General features: G+C 34.6%; 1 protein-coding gene and 1 pseudogene across 1 annotated transcript; one reads left to right on the forward strand and one right to left on the reverse strand.

Annotated features, from left to right (window-relative positions):
* Nucleotides 1–15,208: 15,208 nt before the first annotated feature.
* LOC132295771 (serine/threonine-protein kinase BSK8-like) lies at nucleotides 15,209–16,244 on the reverse strand (annotated as a pseudogene).
* A 2,573-nt stretch (nucleotides 16,245–18,817) lies between these two features.
* Nucleotides 18,818–23,262, forward strand: LOC132294070 (B3 domain-containing protein At3g19184-like). Its single transcript, XM_059791795.1, has 7 exons — nucleotides 18,818–19,574; nucleotides 19,689–19,787; nucleotides 20,677–20,708; nucleotides 20,815–20,983; nucleotides 21,213–21,419; nucleotides 21,745–21,847; nucleotides 22,964–23,262. Exons 1-7 carry the CDS (start codon nucleotides 19,446–19,448, stop codon nucleotides 22,972–22,974), a joined length of 750 nt encoding a protein of 249 aa, XP_059647778.1. The 5' UTR covers nucleotides 18,818–19,445; the 3' UTR covers nucleotides 22,975–23,262.
* Nucleotides 23,263–24,230: the final 968 nt, after the last annotated feature.

Below are 24,230 nucleotides of genomic sequence, written 5' to 3' on the forward strand. Positions count from 1 at the left end.
TTAGGTGAAACAATCACGAGTAATATTGACTTGTTAGCACGTCTTAGAAATACCACTAGATCATTAATTTAGACTGTTATATTATGGTTAAAATACCAAAGGATCATAAATAAATTAAATTAAATTAAAAAAAAAAAATCAATAATAACTATCTACTTCGAGAAGAAAAATGAAGTCAGTTATGATACTATACTGTCTCTTCTTATATACCCTTTTATTAATTCAGATTATTATATTGTGGTCGAAATATCAGGGAATTATTAGATTAGCTAATACTTGAATAATAACCATTCCTCCTTTAAATGTGTTTGAACCCAAAGAGTACATTTATTGTGCGTGAGCATTTAACTAACCAAAAAAACCTCTACAAAAATGCATTCGACAATGTCACCAGTCACCATAATCGACTAGCTAATTGATTTTATTTAATCACTCTAACAATATTTTTTAATATATATATAGATATTGTGGTTGGAACTTGGAAGGCAATTGAAATCTGAAGTGGGCAGAGTCACACAGGCAAATGACAAGTAATAGAACTAATTGAAGACTCTGGCCGACCTATTCACATGAAAGATCTTCCCACGTGGACTAAATGAATTGAGGATAAAGTTAGGTCAAATAATATAAAAATCAAATTGGACCAATATAAATATGAAGGTTAAACTTGAAATTTAATTAGGAGCAGGTACAATTTTATTTTTGAAAAAAAATAAAGGAAAGAGCCATTGAATGGACAAGCATAATATGTGGGTGTTTATCCATAAGATCTAAAAGTTTAAGTTATTGGGCAAAACTAAAACTTAATTTATGTATATATTCGTTCACTTTTTTATTCAGATTCGATGTGGGACATTTGTAACATTTTCTTCCACTCGATCTCGCAACACTTTTGTTACTGTTAGGCCACCTTGCCTACCCGCGGTGGAGACCCGAATGCCTTCGGGTCGAACTCTTGTTATGACACTAGATTATGGACTGGGTCTATCTCTGATATCAACTATAATAGGTAGTGTTTCACAATCTGACCCAAAACCTTAAACTATTAGGTGGGCTAACATCTAACTCATATATACTCATTTACTTTCTCATTTAGATCTAATGTGGAATACTTATAACGTATGAAGCACGGGACACTTCTACGAAGGAATCGTACCCGTATCGTGTCATGTTCGTGTTAGACACCAACACTCCTCGAACACTTGTCCGACATTTCATATACGCGTCTGTAAATAAAAATAAATTTTTATTATTTTTATACACTTTCAGACACTTCACCGAAACTTTCAAACATTTCTAATACAATCCTACTCAGCAATCTTGAAAAATAATATTAACACATTTTAAAGTGTTCCACTTTTTGTTTGGGAAAAATTGACATTATATGCATATGACTACAATCAAAACATTAAATGATATTTGTTCATTTAAAATAAAAATACTATGTCATAAAAGTGGAATAAGTGTGTGTGTGTGTATATATGATATAAAAGTCATTATAACTCTTAGTATAAAAATTAGAAATAAATTAAAGTTTTATAATACCATTACTCAGTACATGTATATAACTAAAATTTCATATTTATATTGTCATATCCAAGCTGTGTGTTGACGTATTTGTGTTTCGTGTCCGTGCTATATAGCCTGTAACACAAAACCAATTATGCAAAAATAAGGAAACAACGCGCGCCTGGTATGTCTTAATTCTCATGTCTTTGTTTAACCAATCATTTGAAGACACGAACATTTTTATTTTTGAAATATTGTAACAAGAAAAGGAGAAAACTACTAAAATATATTAGTAGATATAGCTAAGATGCAAATTGGGTGGGCGAACTGCAGCCCAACCCGAACTTAGCCTAACTTTTCATCTATTTGGATTTTGGACAAATTATTTTTACACTTGCGATTGAATTTAGTTTGAAAATTTTCAATCCAAATTTAATTAGAATAAACTATAATCTGAATTTAAGTTCTTTTATATATATAATATTCAAATTATAATACTTTTATTCATATTTCAATTTCTTTTTCTTAAAAATTTTAATTCACTGTATGTTAATAGTTTAGAGAATTATATTTTTATGAATTTATTTATAATTTTCATTATGTTTTTTTAAAAAAAAAATTGTGCTTAGAAATAATTTATTATAAAACTAATTAAAAATCACTTTAATATTTTAATATGGAGATTGACTATGATCATATGAATAACTCAAATTCATCTCATATTTTAATAGGGAACAAATATTAGCAAAATTTTCGTTTCCTCTCATTGTAGGGGGTCTCTGTGTTTCAGAGTTTCTCTGTCCAATCAGAGTGTTCTGTGTTAGGTCTTGCTCTTGGGGGTGTTATTGGTGAGTGTTTCTTCGATCTATCTGTAGTTTGAACTGTGTCTTTAATGCTAGATTTGCTATGTCGCATATGTCGTTATTCCTGGTTTCGTTTTACTTTAGCCAATTTCACTATATTCCTTCGGATATAGTGCATATGTCGCATATGTCGATTTTCTTATCGGTTGATGATATTGCTCAAAGCGTTCAATTGTGTCGTTATGGTAAGATCTGGGTCTCAAAAACTACTACTTTGGCAGGGGCAAAGTATACCTTTGGCAAACTGTTCAACAAATTATCGGCAAAAAGGAACGAATAGGAGACTCTGTCTAAGTGCATTAAGGTGTCTAAGGTTGCGGGGAATCTTTTCCAAAGCATCATCAATGAAAGCTCTGTTCGCCAACGAATTATAAATGGTTACACGTGGATGTTTAATGGTCGTCTGCTCATGATTAAGGAATGGGAGGAATGTTTGCTTCTCTCTGATTCCCCTTTTTCATCTTTCATCTTTCTGGCTTCAAATTTTTGATGTGCACGCCAATTTTCTTTCCGCAAAAGTGGGACAACGGATTGCTGATAATTTGGGCCGATGCTTAAAAGTGGAGCTACAAGATAAGGGCATGTTTGAAGGCAAAGAGAAATTGCTAGCTGATAGTAGGGTTCTTCGCTTAAAAATCGAATTGGATATTACTAAACCTCTTCAACGTCATATTTTGTTAACAAGCCCTTCGGGTTCGAAGTTTTGGGCTCAAGTGTAATATGAGAAACTTCCTTCCTTCCGTTTTGCTTTTGGGATTATTGGTCATCACTAGAAGAGTTGCCCGTTTGGCACAAATCTCTCTCATGCGGATTTGAAGGAGTATGGGTTGTGGTTAAGGTAGAAGGATTTCTTAGCAAAGATCCAGACACTGATCAGGTTGACTCTTCTGTTAATGGTCGTGGCAAAAATTGGCTTTATGTGGACGATGGGGACTCGGATGGTGGAGAAAAGACTATGATACCTAAGTCCTTTTCTTCCCCTCATTGTTTTGCCGTAGTGGCTGCGTGAGTCTCACCATCTGTTTGGGCCTCTTGATGTGTGTCAAGGAAATAATCATTTGGATAAATTGGATAATGCGACGGTGGCTTTATCTATCGTGTGTTGGCAAATAATGTTGGTTGCCGGTGATGGTCGAGAGGACTGTTCTACTGGTAATGTGGATCTCCATGGTTTGGCTAAGAAAGAGTTCAAGGGGAAAGAGCTAGCTGAAGAGTTTGTTCTGATTGATGCTGCTATCCATGGCCAGGATGGACGAATGGTACAAGGCTCTTTATCTCAATATCATGTGGCATCCGCACAAATTGAGGGACCCATATAATATGATCCTATAAGCTCCCAAGTTAAGGGAAGGATTTTTCCTTTGACTCGATGGGATCAAATGACTAAGGCTTGGTTGAAAGGTAAGGAGCTAGCAAAGTTATCTATAGGGAGACAATCTGCTAGTTCGGCCTCTTCTCAAAGTCAGGGATCTTTCCCGGCGCAAAAAGGTCGAAAGTGATGACAAAATACTTTAGGTGGTTCTCAAGATACTCGTAATCTAAGTGGGAAGAAACGCAAAGCAATGGTGGTTCCACCAGAGTTCTGTTTGCATCAAGAACAGTTATCTTATGGTGTTGTGGTAAGTCATCAATCAGACTCCTTTGATAAATCTGGTGCTCAAAATGGTGAATCGTGTAACTCCAAATCGTCTCCGTCTCAGTTTTTTGCTACACAATTTTTCGAAACCAGTTGATGATTTGGGTTGCTGTCAAGGCCGTTGCCTTGAGTGTTTTGGTGTTGGTTTTGGGTAGTTGTCTGGGGGTTGCTGGATTTGTTTTGACTATGTTTTAGATCTGTTGTGTCTCAGTGGGTTGGATGTTTGTGATTTTTTTTCTCTAAATGGGGATACGACTCCGACTCTTTTTTCTCTAAATGGGGAAACAACTTCGACTCTTTTCTCCCTAAATAGGGATACGACTCCGACTCATCATCGATTTTAGTTCACCACATAGATTACAATACAGAGGAAGTAGAGGATGACCCAAATGATAGTTATAGCGCAAACGTTACCTCCTATTCCCCATCAATGGGGATACGACTCCGACTCTTTTCTCCTTTAATAAGGATACGACTCCGACTCATCATCGATTTCAGATCACCACATAGATTACGATACAGAGGAAGTAAAGGATGACCCGAATGATAGTTATAGCATAGACGTGGAGTTCTATTTGGCCATTATAAGAAAAAATTTTGGGCAAAAAGGGGTATATTCCGACGAGAGGGGTTGTGATTCACGAACTAAGAGGGCTTCTTGAAGTTGAGCCTGTGAGGTTGTTCCAGGCTGAAAAGGAGATGTTTAGTGGTGGTGGCGGCAATAAATGTTTGATCTGTCTTGATGAATTAACGAGTGTAGCGGTGATTACTAGAATATCTTGCTCCCATGTTTATCATACCAGATGCATTTTTGAGTGGTTGTGGAGTAAGAATACGTGCCCAACTTATCGAAAGCCATGGCCTTTGTTATAATTCATCTGTTAACTATTTGGATTCTGGTATAAAATTTTGTTTTTTTCTCTCTTCTTATTCTTTGTCAAAGATACATACATACATATATATATATATATATATATATATAAAGAAATAACTGGTAGTATATATGATTATTGTTTTTGTTTATATTTGCTTAAAAAGAATGTTTGATGAGGGGTAGATAATACCAGGTCAAAAGAGGGCCAGTTAATATTCTGCTTATCTGTGCCCAAAAATAAATCAATAGTTATATAAAGAAATAACTGGTACTATATATGATTATTATTATTAGGATAAAGTGCAAAAAAAACCCAGGATAAAGATATTTTTGCCCTTTAATAAAAAAAACTCAAAAATATACTCCCTTCGTCCCATAATAAATGTTATGTTCAAGAAACCGTGACTCACAAACAAAACACTTATTATGGCACAGAGGGAGTATCGGACCCAAACTCGGTTCTTAATTTTGATGACAGTTGATTTGGAGGCCCTACGTTCATTGCGGCGATTCAGACATTTCTAAAACGCGTCATGAAGGCCATCATAGCTCATGCTTTGCAAGTTTACTCTTATATGAATGTTAACTTTACTCTCTATATCTCTTTAATGGGTATGATATATGTGTAAGATATACTTAATAGATGACAACAAATTATTTGTTTTGATTCTCTCTATATTGTCAATCTGGATATGTTAAGTTGGAATGTTTTGTTCAATGTTTTGATTTTCGGATTTTTTATGGAGAATTGATTGTTTTACATGTTCGGCTATATATAAAACTCTTGTTTGGTCATACACCAAATTGCAAAGTCAAGATCTATCTATGATATCTTCAAAGTCATTCCCCAAGTCATATGATGAGCATTGCCTTTTTACCCAATAGATTCCTTGGGATGCTTGACCATGAAGGTTTGGGTATTTTGGGTTTGAACAAAAGTCTTGCTTCGAGCAATGTTTCTTTTTCGGTGAAGTGTAGTATATTCTAAGTTTTGGGTAAGCGAGATATATATATATATCTGTGTGTGTCTGCGTGCGTGCATGTGTGTGTGTGTGTGTGTATCTATATAGGCAGTAGAGATAGAAAAATAGAGACAGAATCAAGTAGGTTTACTCAATCAGATCGAACAAAGGAAAAAGATAGAGTTAGGGATTAAGGGACATAGATATATGGCATATTTGGTTGGGTATTGGGTCTAATGGTTATAAAAAGAGTAGTAAGGTCTTTTAGGTTTTATAAGGGGCTATATGGTCAATTAAATTAAATTAAATTGGGTGATCACATGCCAGGCATAAGGTATTTAAAGATCAAAATCTGGAAGTTTGTTACATTTTTTGTACTTTAAGGGAGTTAGTTGCACTTTTTGTACTATGAGTTATTTTCAAATAGGGGCATAATTGAAATATTTTGTTTTTTGCACTTTACCATTATTATTATTACCTTAAAGTTCATGCAAACACTCTCACACCCATAATATTGCTCCAATGTCCCCTTTTAAAAAAAGATCATATATATATATACACACACACACACACAATGTACCCTTTTAAAAAAAAAGATCATATATATATATATATATATATATATATATATATATATATATATATATATGAACTATTAGACATTATCCTCACTGAGATTAACAAGGCAAATACTCAACAACAGTCAGGAAAAAACATAAAACACACTTCAATGTAACATATACACGGCATACGTAATCATAAATGAACTCACAAATACTCATAACTTCATATCCTCTCTCTAACATATAGACTGTCTGATATTAGGCCAATAAGACCTCGACAAAGAAGGTAAGATTATCAAAACTAAGTAACATTTAGAATGTAAAATAGAGCATATATTTTCCAATTCTTTATGTCTTTTTTCGTTGATACAACACTATCCAGTTATAACCTTCCCTGTAGTGATATCAAACAAAACAACACACAAACAAACATGGGCAAATCAAAAGAGGAAAGGTAACTGTCCATTGGTTATTCTTTTTGCCTCAGGAGCTGAGGCCTTTTTAAGTGTGTAATGTTTTCGATTTTTCCTATTTTCTATTTTCTGGGATTTTTACGATTTTTTGGATCATTTTCGTTTCGTCTCATTTTGCGTGCCGGAGTTGTATCGCACGGGAATTATTTTTTGGGTTTGTTGCATTTCATGCATTATTATTTTATGCTTAATTACATGACTATATGTTCAAATGTGGTTGTAATGTTGCTAGTATATATATATATATATATATTATAATGTTAAAGGAGATATTTTAAAGGCTATGGGACCCACCACTATTTTGGTCATTACCAATGACCTTATGGTCATTACAGAACCATTATTCCTCTCCTCTCAGTCACGATATTGCTCTCTTCTTCTGTTTTCTATTTTTTTTTTCTTTTCTCCACCAATTCAAGCTTAGATTTAGGCTTTACCATTGAGATTTTGACTTTGTCACTGAAGGCAAAGTCGACGAGCATAACAAAAGTTTCGCATTAATCGGAGCAAAGTTGCATTTGGGCCATCTTAAGATTTTTGAAAATTTGGGACTTTGGGGGATTTTCTTCAATTGTGAGGTATAGGTATTATGATAGTCATTTATTTGAGCTTTATGAGTTATCTTCTCAAAATTATTATATAAACATGCTTTGGTTGTGTTGGAATTCTTTGGGTCTTATGTTGTATACATATAATTTCTATGTTTTGTTTGCAAAGTGAATCTCTATGTGTTAGTTGTCTAAATGTGATGAAGCATGCTAAATTAAAATTATTGCTTGTCTTGTATATTTAAAATGCTAAATTTTTATTATGTCAAGACATGATATATTTCCTTGTGAGTTTGTTATAAACTTGCTATGTTGTTGAATTTGAATGAAGTGTATAAAAGTTTATTATTGGCATGATATTGAGAGCATGGAGCATTCATGCATTGTATTTGGCAAGAAAAAGGAAAATTTATTTTGAAAAGAAATGAAAAATTATTTTGGGGAAATGTTTTAAAATGGTTTGCGAAAACCCGGACACCTAGGAGTTGCCTAGCGGTCCATGGCGTTAATGTGATCTAGAGGGAATCAAGGAGAAACCATAGCGTGGTTGAGCTATCTAGGCCAGAAACGACTCCTTGTGGTCGAGAATGGCTAACCAGCCCTTCTCTCATAAAGCCATGGAGTTACCATGGGTCGGATTGCATTAACGGTTTGGAATGGAAAAACAGAAATGTTTTGGAAAACGGGGAGCGACATTACCATGTCATTGTATTACATTGGCATGTATTGTATACATATGGTTGGATGACCTACATTGTTGTTGTTGTTGTTGTGGTGGTTATTGTGTTTCCCGAATGACATGATCCCGTATATCTTTACTCTATGCTTTGTGTAGACTCACGGGGTCATTAAGAGGTGTGTCTTAGGCACCTCTTACTGAGCCGTTGTGTTCACCCCTTCTTTACTATCTTCAGGACACGGGAAGAAAGTGGCGAACGACAATCCACCGCAGGCTTAGACGGGATTAAAAGTCTATATTTTGTTATCTTTTGTAAATGGAACCTTGTTCTTTTGTAAAGCCTTAATATAACTTGTACAATGTTGTAACTAGTGAACTTGTGATCATAACTATGTTTCATGGACTGTAATTTGACAGAACTTCAATTATTTTGTAAATGGATATCAAATTATGTAATGAACCACGTTGATGTATATTGAATGAAAAAGGTTTCGTTTGTAAGTATGTCTTTGAGGATGATTTTGGGGCGTTTTAAATTAATTACAATGTATGTTGGGACATGTTTGAATTAGTTTTTAAGGCCAAGTGAGGCCATCATCTTCCAACTATTTTATAACAGTTCTGCAGCAGGGGTACTTTGCTGAGCCATTTCGGTCGACCGGTATCTATTTTGTCAATTCTAGTAGACAACCCTGATTTGAGGTCACATTCGGCAGACCGGTAGAGTTATTTCAGTCGACCGAAATAACCATTTCGGGCGACCGAATTAGTCATTCTGGTCGACCGATTTATGCTTCTTGCTGGTACTTGTTCCATCTTCATTTATGATTATTTCTGACTTATTTGATGATGCATTAGGATGCTAGGAGACTTAGAATAACGTATTAATGATATATTGACATTGGATGGGACGGTAATACCCTTAGACGACCTCGGGTTCGGGTAAAGACCCGGTTATAGATTCAGACCCTCGGGCTTGGGTCGTTACAAAGTGCTATTATTGCTTCATTTTCCATTATGAGAGCAAAAAGTGCAACAGCTTGTAGATAAGATGGAATGGGCCAGGCTGAAGAAATGTCTCTGTCTAGCATTGCTTCATTAAAACTTCTTTAGCCATGTCGCTCATAAGATGACAAACTTCGATGAGCAAAAATTGTTGGGGATACCAGCGTTCCAACATCAATGAACTACAAGTTAAATAACAAATTGTCAGTAACTCTTAAGAAGTAAAATCTTTGAAAGAAGAGTCAACCATTTAATGTCAAAGAATACATCTAAGGTTACACATGAAAACATCTTAAAAGATCCAGTTATCCCATCAACTGGAAAAAGACTTTATTTGTTTAAGTGTTTGTATCCCACCATATCAGGTAGAAAACATGTCATAAAATTTTTATCAGTTGGCAAAGTAAATCTATAGACGTGGACATACAATCACACATGCATTGATCCATACATATAAAAGCGTTTGTTGTAACCAACTAAAAATGATAATAACTTGCGTGTAGCACTCTATTGCAGTTTAAACATTTCCTATAGTGATATCAAACAAAAAAAACACACACACAAACAGGAGCAAATCAAAAAGGAAAGGTAACTGTCCATTGGTTGTTCTTTTTGGCCTCAAGAGCTGAGGCATCCTTAGGTGCTACTCTTGCTTCATTTTCCATTCTAAGAGCAAAAAGTGCAACAGCCTGTAGATAAGATAGAATGTGTCAGGTTGAAGAAATGTCTCCGTCTAGCATTGCGTCATTAAAAGCTTTTTTAGCCGTGTCGCTCATAAGATAAGACAAACTATGATGAGCAAAAACCGTTTGGGATACCAACATTCCAACATCAATGAACTATAAGTTAAATAACAAACTGTCAGTAACTCTTAAGAAGTTGAATCTGTGAAAGAAGAGTCAACCATTTAATGTCAAAGAATACATCAAAGGTTTCATATGAAAGCATCTTAAATGATCTAGTTATCCCATCAACTGGGAAAAGGCTTTATTTATTTAAATGTTTTGTATCCCACCATATCAAGTAGAAAACACGTCATTAGATTTTTATCAGTTCCCAAAATAAATCTTTAGACGTGGACATATAACCACACATGCATTGATGCATACATATAAAAGTGATTTTTGTAACCAACAAAAAATGATAATAACATGCATGTAGCACTCTATTGCAGTTTTAATATCTTTTTCATGGAAAACAGTATCATCATTTTTCTTTGAATTCAATGTGTCCTGCATTTAGAATGAGATCTACAAAATGTGTATATTAGTGCAATGGTAAAAGCTTATGTGATTAGCAAAAAAAACCTCATCTGTTATCACACCTTCATCATCTTTATAGCCAATGTTTTTCAATATTTGATGTACGGCGATTAAGTCCATTCTTAAGCAAGCTTTACTAAGTGGGGAGAACGAAGCACTTCACGCAATAGCATCAGATGACACCTACACAGTGGAAATAAAAAAATCATAAAAAACTAAATCCAACTATTGACCAAAGAAATTGGAAGTTCTACTTTGGCAAAACATGTAATGTTTCCATTTTTCTCCATTTTTCATTTTTTGAAATTTTTTGTTAATGCGAGGGCATTTTAGTCTTTTCATGTTTTGCGTACCGGACACCGTGGGTGTGCCCGGAGTGTCGGGGAGTTGTTTGGAGCATTCCAGTGAGTTCAAGGCTCTTGGAAATGTAAGGTTGGTCATTTTTCGAGCCCGACGGTCCCGTGTGGGACCCGCTACTGGAATTGTCAAGTATGGGAATTGTAGTTGGGTCCATTTGCATAGCATATATTTTATTTTATGTGCATTATGTGTTGTATGTGGTATGTATATAATTGTTGCATATTTACATGTGTGGTGAAAAAATAAAAGTCAAAATTTGAAAATGTTGGTGGTAGGACCTACCGCTCATATACTTAGTGGCCTAGAGACCACATTTGGTCTCTCATTCTCTCTCCCCGGCTAGCTCTCTCTTTCACCCATTTCTTTGCAATTTTTCTTTAATTTTCTTAAACAAACTTCAAGTCTTGATTCATCCTTCATTACTTAGAATTTTTGGAAGCCGTCTGCGGCAATTCGAAGAGCACGGCGAGATCTTCACATCTATATAAGCAATTTCAACTTTACTGCTCTCTAGGGATTTCGGTTTTGGGACCCATTTTAGGGGTTTTTGCATCCTAAGAGGTAGGAGTTTCTAATCCATACATTCTTGTGCTTAAGTGAGTTATATTCTTGTTACTTGTTGCTTAATATGCGAGATTGTATTGATTTTGTTTTTAAATGATTTAATTGTGTATATGAAGTATGTAACTATGTGTGTTACTTGATTTGGATGGAAAACATGATTAAGTGTTAGTTTCCTATGTTCATTATGTTGTTAATTTGTTAGAAATGTTACGTGAGAGCATGTATAATTTTCTTGCATAATTAAGTTGAAGTTGTTGAAGAATGATGGTTATATACATGGCATGATGCATCCATGCATAAACATTGGGAATGAAATGGGATTAAATTAATTTGAAAAGAAAAAAGGAATTTTGGGAAAAAGTTTTGAGAAAACCTGGACACTGCGAAGATACCAAAGGTTCGTGGAGTTAATGTAACCTAGAGGGAACTAGGGAAATTACCTTAGCGTGGTTGAGCTGTTTGGGTTCTAAATGACACCGCGGAGGTACTAAGGGTCAGGGACAGTAGCCAATCCTTCTCTCGTGTCGCCGCGGAGTCACTAAGGGACGGGTTATATTAACAGTTTAAAAAGTGATTGATGGTTTTGAAAATAGGGAGCGACATAGCACACATTGCATTTCATAGCACCACATTGTTTATTTTGAGCTTGAAAGAAATGTTGTATTTTCCTGACGTAGCATGATCCCGTTCCTTATTGTCTTATTCCTTGTTTTGATTCATGAGGTTACAAGAAGTGTGTCTAAGGCACCACCTATTGAGCAATTTGCTCACCCCTTTATATTTAACATTTTTCAGGTCATGAGAAGGAAGTAGCGGATGACAATCCACCGCAAGCTTGAGGGTTGCTAGAAGTCCATTTTTGTTATCTTTTGTATCTCTAAGCCATTCTTTTGTAAAAGCTCATTCTGGAATGTTTTTAAGCAAACTAGTATGGTTTTGTAAATCCAATTATGAACTTTAGCTCTGTTTTGATGTAAATTGATCAAATTGTAAAGATTAGGCATGATTTCTCATTTGAATGGTTTTGTTGATGTTGTAACATATTATAATGTTAATGATCATGATTATGGTGGGTGATTTTATCATTTGAAAAATTTTAGAACAGGTTTAGAGCATTTTTAAAAGTTCTCTTCATCATTTTTGCCATTCAGCATTTCCAGTAGCAGGTCCATAGTCTTCAGCCTCATTTCGGCCGACCGAAAAATGGGTGTTTCAGTCGACCAGCTACTATTCACTAGCATATTCCAGTAGCCTTGTAAGACTTTTGGCCACAACCAATCGACCGGTTGGGTATTTTGATCGACTGGTACAAGGGGTTATTTCGACCGACCGAAGCCCCACTTCAGTCGACTGAAATGCACCAGTCCTACCCACTTTATTCCTTCTTTAGGTTTGAATCATCTTACGCTTTGGGAAGCTATATAGACTCCTCGTGAAGAGTATTTATGACTTAAGAATGTTGTTTTGACACTAGAAATGATGGGTTTGACATTGATGACCTTGGGTTCGAGTAAGGACCAGTTAACGATTCGGACCTCCGGATTTGGGTCGTTACAAAACACATCCAATAACATGTTTGAACAATGACTGAGATTCACAAATGGTAAAGTCATAAGCAATAGTAGTAAAAATTAAACAAAATTTTATCGACCATGAAGTCACTCGGACTCGTCGGGGTTTTCAGATTACGATTACAATACGGAAAAAGCAGAGGATGACCCGAGTAATAATTACAGCTCAAACGCAGCGTACTGTTTGGCAATTAGAAGAGAATTTTTGGGTGAAAATGGGTATTTTTCAACCAAAGCGGTTGCGATTGACGAACCAAGAGGGCTTGTTAAAGTTGAACCATTTCGCCCAGTTTGGTACAATGGAAATGGGAGGAAAATAAAAGAAAGGTAATGGAGGGTGATTAAAAAATTGTGTTGGGTATAAATGGTTGGAAGGAAAGGAAAGGAATGAAAATGGAGGGTTTTGGAAAGATAGAGAAGGCTTAAATAATAACTTTTGTTTTCTTCTTAAAAATGGGAGGAAATGGAAAGAAAGGGAAGGAGAAGCTAGTATGATTTTTTAATACCAAATTTACCCTTAACATATTTGTTAATCAATTTGGTTATTATGAGTCAAAACTCCAGTAAATGGTAAAATGACTTGAGGCTGAGCTGTAGTTGCCTCATTTTCTTCTGACGGATATCCAATATGCCCTTGAGATGGTTCACAGTCATTTAATTTGGCGAGCCTTAATAAGTGTTTTGATTGAGGAGATGATTTATGAGCTGTACTGAATTGAGTTTCAGTTTCGGAAATTATATAGTGAACAAACCTAAAGAGAGGTGGTATTTACTGCAATCCACCATCTGGATTATAGTAAAAACTCTATTTTCTTCTATAATTTCCCAACCAGCTAGTTCTGGGCTTACATTCATCGTAACATGACGGCCAATGGCCATTTAAAGGGCCTTTGATATGTTCTTTTCTGAATAGAACATATATTTTCCAATTCTTTGCGTCATTTCTCGTTAATATAGCATTATCTAGTCATAACCTTCCCTATAGTGATATTAAACAAAACAACACACAGACAAACAAGGGGAAATCAAAGAGGAAAGGTAACTGTCCATCGGTTGTTCTTTTTGGCCTCAAGAGCTAAGGCCTTCTTAAGTGATACTCTTGCTTCATTTTCCATTCTGAGAGCAAAAAGTATAGCATCCTGTAGATTAGATGGAATGTGCCAAGCTAGAGAAATGTCTTCGTTTAGCATTGCATCATTAAAAGCTTCTTTAGCCATGTCGCTTATAAGATAAGACAAACTACGATGAGCAAAAACCGTTAGGGATACCAACGTTCCAACCTCAATGAATTACAAGTTAAATAACAAACTATCAGTAACTCTTAAGAAGTTGAATCTGTGAAAGAAGAGTCAACCATTTAATGTCAAAGAATACATCTAAGGTTACATATGAAAGCATCTTAAAGGATCTAGTTATCCTATCAACTGGGAAAAAGGCTTTATTTGTTTAAGTGTTTGGTAGCCTACCATATCAGGTAGAAAACATGTCATGAAATTTTTATCAATTCCCAAACTAAATTTGTAGATATGGACATACAACCACACATGCATTGATGCATACATATAAAAACATTTGTTGTAACCAATTAAAAATGATAATAACTTGCGTGTAGCACTCTGTTGCAGTTTTAACCTTCCCTATAGTGAAATCAAACAAAACAACACACGAACAAATAAGGGCAAATCAAAAAGGAAAGGTAACCGTCGATTGGTTATTATTTTTGGCCGCAAGAGTTGAGGCCTCCTTAACTGCTACTTTTGCTTCATTTTCCATTCTGAAAGCAAAAAGTGTAACAGCTTGTAGATAAGATGGAATGTGCCAAGCTGGAGAAATGTCTCCGTCTAGCATTGCGTCATTAAAAGCTTCTTTAGCCATATCGCTTATAAGATAAGACAACTACGATGAGCAAAAATCGTTGGGGATACCAGTGTTCCAACATCAATGAACTACAAGTTAAATAACAAGCTATCAGTAAGTCTTAAAAAGTTGAATCTGTGAAAGAAAAGTCAACCATTTGATGTCAAAAAATACATCTAAGGTTTCATATGAAAGCATCTTAAAGGGTCCAGTTATTCCATAAACTGTGAAAAGGCTTTATTTGTTTAAGTGTTTGGTATCCCACCATATCAAGTAGAAAACATGTCAGAAAATTTTTATCAGTTCCCAAACTAAATCTGTAGGTGTGGACATATAACCACACATGCATTGATGCATACATATAAAAGCACTTGTTGTAACTAACTAAAAATGATAATAACCTGCGTGTAGCACTATATTGCAGTTTTAACCTTCCTTATAGTGATATCAAACAAAACAACACACAGACAAACAGGGTCAAATCAAAGTGGAAAGGTAACTGTCCATTGGTTGTTCTTTTTGGCCTTAAAAGTTGAGGCCTCCTTAAGTACTACTCTTGCTTCATTTTCCATTCTGAGAGCAAAAAATGCAGCAGCCTGTAGATAAGATGAAATGTGTCAGGCTGGAGAAATGTCTCTATTTACCATTGCATCATTAAAAGCTTCTTTAGCCATGTCGCTCATAAGATAAGACATACTAAGACAAGCAAAAACCGTTAGGGATACCAGCGTTCTAACATTAATGAACTACAAGTTAAATAACAAATTGTTAGTAACTCTTAAGAAGTTGAATTTGTGAAAGAAGAGTCAACCATTTAATGTCAAAGAATAGATCTAAGGTTACATATGAAAGCATCTTAAAGGATCCAGTTATCCCATCAATTGGGTAAAGGCTTTATTTGTTTAACTGTTTAGTATCCCACCATATCAAGTAGAAAACATGTCATGAAATCTTTATCAGTTCCCAAAGTAAATCTATAGATGTGGACATACAACCACACATGCATTGATGTATACATATAAAAGCGCTTGTTGTAATCAACTAAAAATGATAATAACCTGTGTGTAGCACTCTATTGCAGTTTTAAAATCTTTTTCCTGGAAAGCAGTATCACCCTTTTTCTTTGAATTCAATGTGTCCTGTATTTGAAATGAGATCTACAATGTTGAAAGCAAATCTGAGCTAGATTACAAACAAAATGTGTATATTGGTGCAATGGTAAAAGTTTATTTGATTAGCAAAAAAAACCTCATATGTCATCACTCTTTTATCTCTGTAGCCAATGTTTTCCAATATTTGATGTACAGCGATCAAGTCCATTCTTGAGTAAGCTTCACTAAGTGGGGAAAACGTAGCACTGCACGTAATAGCATCAGATGGCACCTGCACAGTGGAAATAAAAAAATCATAAAAAACTAAATCCGACTATTGACAAAAGAAATTGATAGTTCTGCTTTGACAAAACACATCAAATAACATGTTTGAACAATGACTGACATTCACAAATGGTAAAGTCATAAGCAACAACAACAAAAATTAAACAAGTTTTTATCCACCATGAAGTCACTCGAACTCGTCAGGGTTTTTAGATTACAATTACGATACGGAGGAAGTAGAGGATGACCCGAGTGATAGTTACAGCTCAGACGTGGCGTACTATTTGGCAATTATAAGAGAATTTTTAGGCGAAAAAGGGTATTTTTCAACCAAAGTGATTGCGATTGACGAACCAAGAGGGCTTGTTAAATTTAAACCTTAGGCCAAGTTTGGTACAATGGAAATGGGAGGAAAAGAAAAGAAATGTAATAGAGGGCTATTAAAAAATTGTGTTTGGTATAAATGATTGGATGTAAAAGAAAGGAACGGAAATTGAGGTTTTTATAACGATAGAGAAAGTTTAAATAGTAACTTTTGTTTTCCTCCTAAAAATGGGATCGAGGAAATGGAAGAAAAAAGAAGGAGAAACTAATATGATTTTTTAATACCAAATTTACCCTTAACATATTTGTTTTAGGATCTACATAAAGCATACTAATCAAATTGGTTATTATGATTCAAAACTCTAGTAAAGGTTACAATGACTTGAGATTGAGTTATAGTTGTTTCATTTTCTTCTTCCGGACATCTATTATGCCTTTGAGATAGTTCACAGTCATTCAATTTGACAAGCCTTAATAAGTGTTCTGATGGAGGAGATGATCCATGAGCTGTATTGAATTAAGTTTCAGCCTTGAAAATTCTATAGTGAACAAAGCAGAGGTGGTGTTGACTGCAATCCACCATCTGACTTATAGGGTCAGTTTGGTGCAATGGAAAAGGGAGGAAAGGGAAGGGAAGGTGATGGAGGGGGATTAAAAATTTGTGTTTGGCAAAAATTGTTTGAAGGAAAGGGAAGGTTAACACAAGGTCTGAACAGTGTTTTGCTTATCCTCCCAAAAATGAGAGGAAAAGGAAGGAAAGTGAAGGGGAGGGTTGATTTATTATCTGTGATGCCTAATTTGCCCTCAAGATTACATATACATATAGGTTAGCAGCTGCAGAGAGAGTGAGATACGGCGGGCCGGCGGCTAAAGATTGTGAACGGCGAGCCCGAACTGAAACAGCGGCGATGGAAACTGAAAGATATGGGTTTTGATTTTTGATTCTTGCAGACAGATAGATAAACTAAAAGAAATGGGGAGGCTGAAATGATTTGCCCTTTTTTTTTTTTCTTTTTGGCCCATCATGGCCTGGTATAGGAGGAGATAGTCTATATAAATAAATAAAAATATATATATATATGTGGAGGCGAGATTGGGGAGGCTGAAATGATTTGCCCTATTTTTTTTTTTTTTGGCCTATCATGGCCTGGTATAGGAGGAGACAATATATATATATATATATATAAAAATATAAAAGTGTATAATAATCTATTTATTAAAATAACTCCCTTCCCTTTCTTTTCCCAAACATGTTTATTACCCTTCCTTTTTCTTTTTCTTCATTAATCAACCAAACACAACAGGTATTAAACCCTTTCCTTTATAACTAATATAATCTTTCTCCCTTCAAACCCACCCTACCAAACATAGCCATAGTAAAAACTCTATTTTCTTCTATAATTTCCGCTGGTTCTGGGCTCACATTCACCGTAACTTGACGGCGAATGACCATTTGAAGGCCTTTGATATGTTGTCTTCACACATCTGTGCTGCCCTCGATATTGTCTTCAGGTCTTTTGAACATCATGGAAAAAAATAGGCCTAAAATGACACATTTGGAACAAGCTTTTTTTAGAGCAATCATATCGTAATGAAATGATGATAATGGGCAGGAAAAACTTCATCACCACTGATCCAAACAAAGACAACCACTGCCTTCCTAATTAAGTGTATTTATATTATAAGATGATCATCATACTCTACATTTATACCATTGTGCATATGAGAAATTTTTAATAAATGCTATGAAAAAATAAATAGTTTGTGCTAATATCTCTAATTGGGTTAAATAATTAATCAAATATAGGTATGATTTGTTGCCAGTGACTGTCAAACTCAAAAATTACAAACTTTACCTATAAATTTATCTTTTAAAAATATAAATGGGTATAATAATAAATTCATTAAAACGGTTTCCTTTAGTTTTTTTTTCCAAACATGATTATTATCATTTAATTTCATTTGTTAATCAAACACTTTTAGGATGTTAAAACTATTATATTTCTTTCCCTTTCTTTCCTCTGGTATGTAATGTCATTTTTTTTTTTTTCTTTTCGAGGCTGAGAATGAGGAGTGTATTGAGGATGATAAATGCTAAATTTGTTTTGATGAATTAACGACTGCCACACTAGAACATCTTGCTCCCATATTTTTCATTCCAGGTGCATTTTTGAGTGGTGATAATGGGTAAATTACAATGACTTCAAGTGTATATCACATAAATAAAGGGAGGTTTATTATTTTGACCTCTCTTTTTCTGTCACAGAAAATGTAAAAAATCAATTATACCTTTATATAATAATAAATTAATTAAACTAAGAAAAAAATAATAATAATTATAGGAGTATATTTTTTAACCCATGTGCCTTCCCCCAATTTGTAACTCTCTGTCTCTACAAACCCAAGACGGAATCAATCAAACTCAGGAACAAACCCCAAATCCGACTACCTTCTCGGCCTCAAGAAGCCAGGCTAAGGCCTTCCTCATGGATTTGCATCGACGCAAATCAATTGGTTTAATTTTAAATCCACCACCAATGAAATCTTAATTTGATCCTTGCAGACCTAAAACTTAGAGACTTGATTAAAACTGTGTATATCAGTATATGTCATGAAACCCACCACCAGGTTACTGGAATGACACTGCAATATGGAATCAAGTAGTGGATCCCTAGTTTGCTTTCTTTCTCTTAGGAAGGTCTAGATGAGAGAGATTATGTTTGAGTATATAAATATATATCGTATTACTACTGAGTATAAAATAGTAGTAAATATACAGTAGTCCACTAAAGGACACCATTTGAAAATTCAAAAGTTCAAACCTCCAAAGTGGCGCTCAAACTAGCATTGCATTGAGTGAGTGTACACAGAATAGAGGGGACAGAATAGAAGGGGTTTTGGAGAGAGGTTTTAACAGTCTTGTCACTTGTGTGTCCTCTACGCTTCTTCTTCCTCTTCCTCATTTCTCTCCCCTTTTCACGAGTACGTTCGGGTAGAGGGAGAATCATCAAAAAGCGAAATGGTGATTTCGAATTCAAAATATGAAGAAAGCCGTCAGAAGAGATTGGAAGAGAACAAGAAAAGAATGGAAGAACTCAATCTTAATAAGCTTGCTCTCTCTCTCAAGACTAACCTTAAGCCCTCTCCGGTTCTCCTCACTCATCTCTCTCTCTCTCTCTCTCTCTACATATATATATATATATATATAGACACACACATATATATGGATATATGTATATTGATTTGGATGCGTTGTTTACAGATGAAGCCAGTGAAACCACGGGTTAGGCAGCCACTGGACCTCTCTGCAGTGAGGAGGTCCAATCGTGTTGCAGACAAGCCACCACCTAATTACAAGGATGTGAGCTCTCTCCTTATATCTCTCTGTCTCTATGTTTTTGTGCCTTTAATTTTTGTTGCATAATAAAATTCCTATCTTGGTTAAATTGCACAGAGCTAGTTATAATTTATTAACACTTTGTTTGGGAATTCTAGAGAGAAGAAGAAAATATGGGGATTATCTCTCAAGGAAGAGAATGTGATGATCCCTCTTCTCTTTTGGATTGAAATCAAGACGGTTTAATTTTCCTTTCTACTTAACTTTCCTTTCCCTCTGTGTGTGCGAGTCAATTTAAATTACGGTACTTTACATAGCTGCACATTGGTATTGTTTCATTACTGTATTACTTTCGTGATCATTGGTTTAATACAGTTTTCCAGAACTCATAAAACTGTTTTTTAAAAACTATAACTCACAGTTATCTGAAAACAGTCTCTTTTTATTTTATTTATCCGGTCAGTCATTTTGTGAAAACTTTCAACCATGCAGATTATTTTATAGTTTTTTTATTTTTAGTTATCAGAAAATTGAAAACTGAAATAATTAGGCCATATTGCAATTGTTCTTTGCGATGTAATTAAATCTGATTCTGTCCTCCTTACAGATTAGAACTTCCTTTAGATATAAAGCTACAGATAAATCTAATGAGTTGGGGTTTTCTATATTATTATCTAATTAATTTATGTTTGAAATTAGACTATGCCTAATAATTTTATTCAAGAATGGAGTTGCTTCGGTTTTGATTTGTATGCCATTGATGTTTGTCTGAAGTTAGCTTATCTATATATTAATATTAACATTTTACTATATCTTTATTCGAGTACAATGCACCTCTCAACTGAGTGTGGCTTCAATTAAAATGGTTCCTCACCATACATCATTGACCCTCAAATCTCTTGAATCTTGGCAGGTTCCAGTTGAACCTCTGGGGAGGCCTAGAAGGTGTATATAACTCAATATTTCCAATTTCGAATTTTCTACAATGCAGTCTTGGATGTTCTGTTGATTTCTCATCTTGTACCTTTTACAATATGATTTTCATACATAGGATTTATGGCTATAAGCGGAGGGATTTGTCTAATCGGGTATATGCCTCAGATGAAGATAGGGAGTATGCTCGAGATAGAGCAGAAGAACTGCTATCAGGTTTGGAACCTGATTTCCCAAGCTTTGTAAAGCCAATGCTTCAATCCCATGTGACTGGTGGGTTTTGGTTGGTAAGTTTTACAATAGATGATGGTAATAGGTGATATACTTTATTGGTAATTTCTAGTACCTTCTTGTGAGCTGATCATGCATTGAGAAAAATAAGAACTTAAAGAGACACTTAAGCTGTTCTTTCTGCTTTTAGTTAGTTGGATTATTGTTGCCAAGGATAAAATAGTCATCTCGGTAATGTTGGAAATTGTATGCATATGTGATAATTTGTTGCACTATTTTCCTTAGGGTCTTCCTCAACAGTTCTGCAAGAGACATCTTCCAAAGCGTGATGAAATGATCACTTTGTTGGATGAGGATGGAAATGAAAGCGCAACGAAATACCTTTGTCTGAAAACAGGACTTAGCGGTGGGTGGAGAGGGTTTGCTATCGATCATCAATTAGTTGATGGGGATGCATTGGTTTTCCAATTAATTCGGCCCAACAAATTTAAGGTGATCGTTTGGACTAACTCTATGCATGCTTGGTCCACTTTTGTTCTGTTGAAGCTTTTGTTGATGTGCTTTCAAGTAATTCAAAAATATTTTGTTTTTAGTTGGACATTATCAAAAGAATTTAATATTGTTCAAATTATAGACACTAGTTCACTACTGTGATGAATAAATGATTCACGTTAAACTAAACTTGCTCCCTTCAAGATTTAATTCGTCGTTCAGTTCCTTAAAATTTAATGGCCGTTCACCTTGTCATCAAGGACCGTCTGCATAGTTTCTCTCATGTATCGAGTCTTCTAATTACCTCACCTCAAACAATTTCCAGGTTTACATCATAAGGGTGAATCAAGCCGAAGATAGTGATGGGGCTTCAGATGTTACACACCTTGACGACATCAGTGCCAAACCAACCAAAAGAATCAGAGCAAGTAAGTATATATTCTCCACACCCTTTACATTGTAAAACATTCAAAGCATCTGTCCATATCACCACCAACAATTCGGACACAAGCTAATTTAGTATACATTTGGACGTGACAAACTTATACATAGCTAAAATCCCAGTAATTTCAACATGATATTGGTAGGTTGTAATCATATACATGATGTTCTTATTATTATGATAATTCAACGGCTAGAACTCAAGAACTGTGAGTGCCAGGATCTTGATTTGGCTAGTAGACATAAGCACTGACCTCTTAATCTAGTAGCATGTTGTAAACTTAATGGTCTAAACATTTCACAATGAGTAAATAATTTGGCAAGCTGTCTGGTCTGTTTCACACGACCTGGCCTTTCACACACAAGAAAACACCAACACAAAAAATGATTTTTAAAAGGAAATGCATTGATTTAGCAATAGGAATAAGGGGCTAAAGAGTGAAGCGATGAACTCGTATCAATAAAAAATGTCGTGTGAGTAAGGTTGCTTTCTTGGTGTGATATGGTGCCTATAGAATTGCATAAACCTGCAGATGAAGTTAGACTAGATGCAACTATCATCAGTTCTGGAATAATAAAGATTGCCATTTCTGCTTAACTAGAAACAGGATATTCAACTCGGATTTTATTTTATTTTTTTTTATTTTTTTGAATTTCTTAGTAACATGTTTTAAGGAGTCTTGAAACTAAGCTCCATTTTGACTGCATTCAAAAAATGTGTGTTGTTTTTTGGTAGTGTAAAGAATGGTTGCATACTTGCATGACACAATTAATATTTTACTTTGGTTAGACAAGATTCGTATCTCTTTTCTTGGTTCATTATGACTAAAAAACCTGATTATACTCTTAATTTTCGTGCTTTGCAATAAAAGCAAGCACCACCAAAAGTTTAACTAGTCGCTAATGTAGCCAAATATAATTGTATCAACCTTTTCTTTATGTGTAGAATTAGGTATTTCTGACTGAATTATGTGTTTAAATGTTGTCTTCACATATATTGTGTGTAAAATTTTGTCTTGAATCAATTCATTTTTATTTTATTTTATTTTATTTTTTTTCTAATAAGTAATTAGTGCTTCTTTTATGTAATTTTGTTCTTGCAGGCAAAAAGTAGCATCTAGCTTTTGGCCTTGATTCAAGTGTGTTCGCTTTTGATGCCCGAAAAAAAACTATGGTGTCGAATCGTTTTCCCCGGGTATATGCTCTGCTCTGTGTCAATCCTTAGTTGATGATGACACTCTGGCATCCATCCTCACTATTTTGGAATTTGAGGGCTAATTACACAGTAATCCTTTCAAGATGTATTGTGTAATTATATAATTATCCAAATTGATGAACTGGGATATATTTCGTGATGCCAAAAAAATGCCAATTATGATATATATATATCTTCTCTTTCTTATATTCCCTCCTTTTTCTGTGTTGGAATATATATTTACAAAATTTACAGAAAAGAAGCTTTTGTTGGATCCATGCATTCAAAATGCAGGTTTTAGCCACCGGATTAGTAGGGTTCTGCTTTCGGCATCCTCGAATAGACTGTTTTGATCAATGACTGTTCATATATATTCATATACAACATCTTCTTGGATATGTTGGACTCCATTACCGGAATTGGAGATGGTGTGCATGTTGAGGAAAGAAATGTACCAAGTGTATCAATACATTTTCTTACGAGGAACTAGGAAAGCAATGTGTCTTACCTTCTTTGTTTATGTTACCTATTTGCAAAATTTACAATTGATGCTTTAAAAGTTATTTGATTTATAAATCGTACATAAGTAGAGTTAGAAATCTTAAATAACAAAATGTCTCTACTTTAAAAGTTTAGGACATGCTTGGTTTGTAATTTCTAAATAGTTCTGAAAAATTTAGAAAAGAAAGAATAGTTTTAAAAGAACCGTAAAAAACTATTTTTAAAAAACAGGTCTTTTTATAGGTAAGTTTTTAGAAAACTAAAGGAAGTAGAATTTTTTTGTACAATTTTCTGTTTTTTGATTTTTTGAGAAGATAAAATTGTTTTCATAGTTACAAATCAAGCAAACCCTTATTTTTTAATTTGATTGAATTCAGCAAAATAATTATAAATGTATTAAGAATTAATGTTAAGGTCCAAAATACCCTTCACGATGTCTTGCATTTTTCCAGTCTCCTATGCAAATGGTTCACTTCCTTTACTGATGCGTTTACATTTAAACCTATATTTACAATTCATCCCCTACTGTGCTAATCAAATGAGGAAAATTAGTTGTCCACCAAAAATAATGCGAGATGAAATTATTTAAAGTGACATAAAAAAAAAGTTAAATAGAATAAGCAACATTACATGTAATAAAAAGATTAAATACAAAGAATTTATGTGGCAGGCGT

Source organism: Cornus florida, unplaced genomic scaffold, assembly GCF_030987335.1.
Source record: "Cornus florida cultivar Cherokee Brave unplaced genomic scaffold, ASM3098733v1 CherokeeBrave_3.0.0_Hap2_Chr02, whole genome shotgun sequence".
NCBI lineage: Eukaryota > Viridiplantae > Streptophyta > Magnoliopsida > Cornales > Cornaceae > Cornus > Cornus florida.

Excerpts from the sequence above, each read along its gene's own strand:
- LOC132294070 (XM_059791795.1), top strand. The coding sequence starts at position 19,446 with ATGGTGATTTCGAATTCAAAATATGAAGAAAGCCGTCAGAAGAGATTG. Across the intron at positions 19,575-19,688 it reads CTAACCTTAAGCCCTCTCCG|ATGAAGCCAGTGAAACCACG; the intron begins GTTCTCCTCACT and ends CGTTGTTTACAG. Across the intron at positions 21,420-21,744 it reads TTCGGCCCAACAAATTTAAG|GTTTACATCATAAGGGTGAA; the intron begins GTGATCGTTTGG and ends AACAATTTCCAG.